The 8,008-nt window shown below is 36.5% G+C and overlaps 1 protein-coding gene across 3 annotated transcripts in view; it reads left to right on the forward strand.

Moving 5' to 3' along the window:
• Window positions 1–2,192: 2,192 nt before the first annotated feature.
• LOC108626846 (peroxidase) overlaps window positions 2,193–8,008 on the forward strand; it is a 27,970-nt gene continuing 22,154 nt past the window's right edge. For 2 of the 3 annotated variants that reach the window (XM_018027765.2, XM_018027766.2), the window contains exon 1: window positions 7,352–7,613. In XM_018027765.2, coding sequence (XP_017883254.1) covers window positions 7,445–7,613 — 169 coding nt within the window. In that variant the 5' untranslated portion in view covers window positions 7,352–7,444. Of the gene's footprint in view, window positions 2,326–7,351; window positions 7,614–8,008 lie in introns of those variants that run through there. The other variant, XM_018027769.2, reaches the window with a different exon arrangement.

Here is an 8,008-nt window from a genome sequence, read left to right on the forward strand (position 1 = left end):
AATGTCGCGTGACTTTTGAACAACTGATATATGGTTAATATTTTTAATTAACTGTTACGAGACGATTCGAACTAATTGCATTATTGACATATATATCAATAATATCTCGTCAGACAGATTTACTACGGGGTGAGCCATAATATTTATTTGAAACTTAAAATAGAAAATAGTGTATAAAATTGGAAAAGTATTCTGATAAATTATTTAACTTGCAATATATATAAATTTTTTCTCGTCCATGATATTATACGTAGTGTTTATTTATACTGACGAGGTATAGTATATTTAGCATATATTTCTTCATACTCAGCCTGTTTACGTAGTCGAATGACAATGAGTAATACATTAGGCAACATGAGAATGCCCCGATCATTTAATTATCATGAAACGACTACCGTTCGGATATAGTAGATACATTCTTTGTTTTTGGATGGTATCACGATACCAGTGTCTAGCAATGGAGTTCTTTGTACACGTCGAGTAAACAAATCATATATTTTGATGTCAGTCTTGGGAAAAAATTAAATGACCAGTCGTTAGTGAATGAAATTAATTCCTGTGATAAACACTCTTGAAAGTGTGTAGCTGCAGTAACCATCGACGAAACCGCATGAATTTATTGTTTTCTGTTAATTCTGAATCGGATATAAAAGAAATACAAACACAGAGGACGGACAGAAGTGAAATAGTGAATCGCAATATGCGAATGACCAAAACAACACTGTTAATTAAAAATCATCATTATCGCTCACTTTCTATAAACAAATGACGCGATTCTCCCTGGATGCGTCAGTGAGCAAAATACGTTTCAGCACATTCTAGAGAAACGTCCTCTTTTTGCTCCTCGGACCGACCTCACCATTTTATCGCTGCACATACCCCCACATTAATTAGTTCTCGATTAAACGTAATTGGTGATAGCGGAGTCGATCCCTTTTGGAACGACGACGCGACGATATAAATTGCGCTGCGCGTTCGACGATTCGTAAATAAATCAATCCTCGTTCTTTGATTAATTTCCAATGCAGATGCGACGTACGTATATGTACACGTTCACACGTGTTAGAATTACGCAACACGCCAATGTGAACCTCTTGTCACATTTCCCGGTACTATTGCTCTCTTGTTAGCTCCAATTTTAGTTATTATTCTATGAAATCTTCGAGTGAAATAAAGTTATCTTGCTATGTATAATATAATTAGATGTACAAATGTTGAAATAGAATAAATGCCTTGGTGCAATTGACACTTGATGAATAGCAAAACTTGGACCATAAATTAGTAAAAGATTTCTTCGAATGATAGTATAACTGGTTTTTCAATAAAAAAGTTTCCCTCAGTCTCCAAGTTTCGAAACAACTTCCCATGCAAAACTAAAATTGCATTAATTAAATACGTGACGATGTTTTCTAGGAAGATCATCAAATAAATGAAATATGTATGAAAACATTTCCTCAGTTTTTTAATCAAACTCTGACATTTCAGGAAGGAAACATCTCCGATGACTAAAAGCCACAAGAGAGTACACGAATGACTGAAAGGCACAGAAGAAAATCAACTAAATGAGTCATAAAATGAGAGTAAGAAGGCTGTTGAAACGTTCAAACAATCGCAACCGGGTTTTCCATCACCGTTTTTGTATTCGCATTATCAATGCTACCAGTAGAGCACCAAAAAACCAGCTCATACCGTTCAACTGATTCATAGTGATGATTAAAGGATGAATGGAAATACACTTTTCTTGTTGTTAGGATTACAAACATTCACAAATTGCTATTGTTTAGATGATGAATTAAAATAAACAATATGAAATCCCTGCGGTGTCTGATTCTATTGTCGATTTTATTAATTCGTGAGATCAGCAGCTTTTTGATTAGTGCAATTATCTTTTTGAAAAGAAGTCCTCAGCTTCAATTTTTTTTCAATCGATCAGTAACAAGTGGAAACCGGCATGGTGCAAAATGATGGCTGCAAGGCTCTCGGGCATAGATCGGGGATCCCTGAATCAGGTTGAAAGGTGAATTCCGCAGATGAACTTTTCGTGCGGGGTGAAGATCGACCCGGAACGACCCGATCGCGCTCAAAGGCAGAGAGCACACAATCGAGTAACCAATGAGAGTGTCAGACAGGGCCCTCGCTATCTAGAATCGCTTGCTGGCCGATAGAGCTCGTCTTCGTATATAGTTGCAGTTGAAAAGCGAGGATCAGCCAGAGGCGCACTCGAGGTGGCACCAATACGAGCTGCAGTCTAATATAAACTATCCAAGGTGTTTGCAACTCTAAGCTAGTCCTGTCCATCTCTACCAATCTTCATTTCGACCAAACGTGAGTACTTGCAATTTCCTTCAGTTTTCATTGAATGACGAACAGGTCCTTCAGATGTGCTCGATAGCTTGTCTGACCCTTTCATTCAAGGGTGCATTTGAATCGATACTTTGAATTTTTGGAACAACAATTTTTATATCGACATTATACAAACACCAAATAGATGTGATGCTATTAAGAAGTATGAGACTTTTAAAAATGATAAAACGAACGTGTCATGAAATGAAATTCTAATTTTCTTGTACTAATTTGCCTTAATTAAATTAACTGTATAGTATAGTTTCTGTATAGTGGAAACCTTGTCATGGTCTCTATCCGAGAAAATGTAATTAGTTTCCGATTTCAAAGAAGGTGATTATTAGTATTTGGACGGAACGAGCTACGTAATGCGACAATCATTACGCATAGATGTACAAAATTTTGCAGTGGTCTGGGAGTGACCTAAATTCAATAGTTATTTTTAAAAGACACAGAAGCAACGGTACACGTTGATAACGGAGCTTACTCTACGGTTTAATTGTGAATGAAAACCATATCTTTCACGTTCCTTCACGATGGTAAACAAAAACATTATACATGATACAATCCGCTGCATTAATTTTGCATTAATAATTCATTATCTCCTTATAACAATTCAGTGTTGAAGTCTGAAAACGATACGTTCATTTGAAAGCTGCAGTCCGACTCTCTGAATAGTATTTAATATTTCTATGTTAATTGAGTTTTAATATTCCATGAGACGTGTCATCGAGTGAATCATAACTTCGAGTCATTAATAAGAACAAAAGCTAGTAAAATTGAATCATTATACCTACGCGTGAAATTCGTTTCAACCTTCGCTGGCATTCATCAACGAACTTCGCGATTTTATTTGTACTTACCTGTAATGAATTTAAATTCTTCTTGTAAAACGCAACCCCATTGGAACGAGAGGAAGCCCTCTTCCGTTTTGCGTTCGATTTTGAATCTCATATTTCCGTGCAGAAAATATTATACTCGTTTTTATCGAACGAGCAGCAGCGCAGTTTCGCGTTGTAAATAATAGGTGACGCATTCGCTGCGCTTTCTTGGCCGCAATTTAAAATTATTATGCACCGGAGGAGTCTCACTTTTCTTATTTTTACATCATTTTTTCAAACTAAGATGCAATTGCTTTTTATAGCGAAAAATGCGATATTCTAATGTTCATTGAACAATATTTAAAAATTTCTTTTGAGTGTTTTGCGTGTTGAGCTAGTTTGCTATTAATAAATTACTAAACAAGTTGCATGATGCATAAGTTGCAATAATATTGATTATTTATGTTATTATATGAGCAAAACAATGATAATCAATAATTCGAATAACATGAACTTATTAATGACTTTGATCACATTAATGATATATCGAATACATAAAAGTGAAAGGAATAATAAATTGATTTCGAGCTTGGAATAAAAATTATTTTCTATGCTCGAATACATTTGTCTTTTATAATTGTAAAAATAAACGATATTCGCCTAAATAGCGAAGCTTAAACTGTCCCGATTTCTAAAAATAACGCAGCTGAAAATAGCATATGAACGTGACGATGAACGTGTGCATTGCGTGCTCTATAATTTGTTACGAAATGACGAGACGTAAACATATTGCAGAAGCAGGAGGAAGTCCTTGATACTTACCCAGCTAATTTTACCCAAACACATTTCAAGTTTCCTTCGTTGAATATCTGAATGGACTAAACATCTTCAGTATGACAAAAGGTTGCTTCCTTCTGAAACAGAAATCTTTTATTCACGAACCAAATAATACCAGTGTACATTTTTTCGTTTCCAATCTCGCGTTACTTTAGTACAAATAACAAGCATATGTAATTGCATCGCTTTAATTACGTCCAATGGAACAGAGAAATCAAGTGGCAAGTGGTATTTTATATAATACCAGTCGGTCCCTTATTGTCTAACTCGATATCTCGACTTTCCGTAAATGGAGCATGACTTAATAAGCCTGACACAGAAGTTTGACAATTTCGTCGTTTACACATGTTCGACGACACTATATAGATAAAACTATATTTCCTAGTAAGGAATGACGATTATTCATTAATTATCTCTTAACCCTAGAACCCCGAGGGGAGAGGTTCGTCGAACTCATAACAGAAGTCATGACGCACTGAACTTTTTCTTATATTCATTTTTTGTCAAAATCAGCGAAAAGATTCAACTTCTGTGCTCATAGCTTTATAAAACAAGATAGATTAAAGAAAATAATAGAGAGTGATATAAAACGTCGCGTTACAATATCGGTCTAATACGTACGTACGTATATTGGAGGTGGTAGGCGAAACGGTAAATGCTATTTGCAAAATTTATCACGTGTCAATTTTACAACCTGCACTTGGCTGTCATGTGGCAATCATGATACTTAATGCAACTTAATGATTGACTAATCCTCACACGTATCTTTTAAAGCTTCTTCCGAGCTGACTAGAACCTGAGTCTAAAACGACGATATCAATTAGGTACTACAATTGTACAACCTTGCCAGCTAGTTACTTGCAGCAGTCGCCTTTACATAATAATTGTTAGCGAACTGTCGTCGCAATTTTTATTAACATCAATCTTCTATATTGTCTAATTTTTTTATCAAGACTCTTGCGACTTGTTTGTTCATCACCGTGGATTATAATTTTAAACTGAGATAAGTATAAATGATCTTTGTATGAATTCAAGGTAATTGATGAAATCTGACAACTGTGTGCTGTTGAATTTCGCAAGATGGAAGATTTAGAATTATTAAATCACCATAAAAATAACCGTGAAACCAGTTTGAACTTCTTTAATATTTGATAACGAGAGGCCTCGGTCGTTTTCGATTACTCAACAGCAAGGACTTGCCTAAGTGAGTCAAAATGCTGCGTTCAAGTCACGTACGCTTCTTTCAAGGATTCTCGGATTAAACTAGTTTCCTCTAGCAGCCTAACAACTGTATATTAAACATTATAAAATCGCAGTTTTGGTCCACTATCTGTTGTCAAACCTGGCGTTATCTGGCAGCCTTGACATCGTGAAAAATCGAGTTTACCTATCTGAACGAACACAAGTTTGCGATTACTCGCTGTCTTGTGTAAATCAATCGAGTGTATATTTAGAAGTCTGTTTTTACAATATCTGTTTGATTTATCTCGTGTCGTTCATTCAAAAAATGATGCACGCATTTCTTCAGACTATTTTTTAAAAAGTCATAAGTTATACGTTTTTATTATGATTCTGTTTGGGAGGGACGTGAGTAGAGTTAACAGTAGAAAGAATCGAATGGTTGGAGCGAAGGTACGAAACGGTAAAGATGCCGGCCGGTCGGGCGAGCACGTGATTCCCGCGTGATAACCATTCCGCACGATCCTTCTGTACGGCGTGCCACGTTCTTTTTTCTCCCACTCCGTTAAGAAAATGGTTTACCGGTCTCCCGGTTTTGCCGTTCCGTTCTCCACCCTTTGACTTCCTACTGACATTCATGACTGCAAATGAAGTACAGACGCAACCAACACTGTCAGCTGGTTTATATTATTATCTGACAAGAAATTGTTGATCGATGCAGTAATATGATAAGGTATAAGAATACTTAAAATATAAGGACAGAAGTATGCATTTCATCGCAATATGTAATCGAATTCTTGACATTTTATACATCCTCGTTCATTCTTTTTATTGAATTCTGTCAAAATAAAAATAACGCGTTTCATCGTTACTCGAATGACGTTGCTTCGTTAAGTACTGGAGTTCACATATTATCGGTAAGAGTAGCGTATAAGAATTTGATTTTAAAACAATGGAGCATTGTCGCGAAGGAGCGGATGTTATTGACTGCACTAGTGCTTGAACTGAAAATTTATAGAACGGAAACGGTGTAATTAAGAGGAGTATCTTTACTTTATTAACAATCTCGATATCTGCGTTTCATCTAGAAAGTATTTTTAATGAAGAAGTCTGAAGAGCAGAGACCTAAGTGAGTTATTTAGTAGATAATTGAGTTTTTCAAGAGCTTAGTCACTCATATTGTACATGCTTTTATTCTAAATGTGTCTTGCAATATTGGCCGATACATCAATTCTTAAGTTTTACGGTTTTTAAATAAAAATTGATAAGAACCACTAAGGCAATCTGAAACTAATGGTTTCATGAAAATTAAATCCCGATGCATCGCTACAGCAGCAGTAGAATATAGTCGTAACGGACAGACATCAGCAGACAGATTTTAAGTAGAAAAGATGCACGCGGTAAGACAGAGGTGTCTAGCGGTCAGACAGTAGATTATGAACGCGCTGTACAGCCGTGGAAATCTTTTCACGTTATCTGGATTACATCGCCGGTTTAAGAGCACGTGTTGAGTGCATGCCGGCCGGTGTAACGCGTAGTAGGAAAATAAGAAATAAGCGTTATACTGCCCGGCGTGCAGCCAACATGCGCTTTTCCAAATATTCAAAGCCTGAAACTGAAGATTTCCTTATCGCCTCTTCATATTTGTTCAATGAATATCTGTTTCACAATTTAATCTGATAATCAGTCTGTTATGTGCGGCCATAAGCTACTCTCACAATAAGTTCGCTAGAATGCGATCTGTTTAGTCTATATAAATTATTATGTATTGTAAGTAAATGAAACTTCATGCCATCTCTCAAGCAGTAAATCTGAGTAGTAAATCGCGTCAAGTGAAGAAGTTTGATTCAGCATTATTCGTTTATCTACTCAATTTCAGTTTTATATTACGATGTAGTTATCAAAGATGAAGAATGCAAGTTTTGAGTTCGCGTCTTTATTCTGCTTTAAATTCCTGTTTCACCGGGGGGCGCAACGCACTTAACCATTCTTAAGCTCAAAACCACGCCTAAGATTGTGATTGAACGCACAGACGGGACATGTGCGCGTAACTAAGGAGGAATCGAATTATTGATCGACATTCCGGATTCTCGCCCGTTTCATCGTCGGTGCGCATGGATGCGCGGATCGTTATTTAGAAAGAAGCGCATGCGCTTTAATCGAAAACGACTCTAACGGAAGGAGGGATAGATCCCACCGGGAGGAACGAATTGAATTTGGATAGCAGTCGGCCGCATAGGAAGTAACGTTCGGTCTGTTAGTGTATGCACATCTGCAATTCGAAATTGACTTGTCTATCTGTCAATCAGTTTTTATTCGATCTCGCTGTTCGTCTTGACCAATCAATCGCATCGTCGAGGTACGAAAACGCTACGAACGGAAAAATGGGCTTCGACAACTCCCAGGTCGACCGCTTAAAGACGTCGTATTTAGGTAAGCTACTGGCGTAGGCATATCGATGTAGGCTAAACAATAGTAGAAAAATACAAAAGAATTTTAGGAAACCACCAAAATAGCCAGGAGCTGTACGAAATTTTAGTGCAAGTATTCGTTCTTCATTCAGCAACTTTATCAAGTTCGACTGACACGTCCTGTGACTTTATTTAAAATAAAACATGTACGTAGTTGGAGTAGTGAGAATATAAAGAAACATGCTCCAAAAGCAATATTTCTTATCATTTTCACTGTCAGAAGTGTTAGTTATAAAATTGAATCTTTTGAAAATGGAATGGTTCACCGTATCATTTTCTGCAATCGATATTATACGAAAATGAGTAAGGAGCGTCTCATCTGTGACAAAAGGGTTATAAACAAATATGAAATTGTTT

Source organism: Ceratina calcarata, unplaced genomic scaffold, assembly GCF_001652005.2.
Source record: "Ceratina calcarata isolate Rehan_Ccalc_2016 unplaced genomic scaffold, ASM165200v1 scaffold43, whole genome shotgun sequence".
NCBI classification, from domain to species: Eukaryota; Metazoa; Arthropoda; class Insecta; order Hymenoptera; family Apidae; genus Ceratina; species Ceratina calcarata.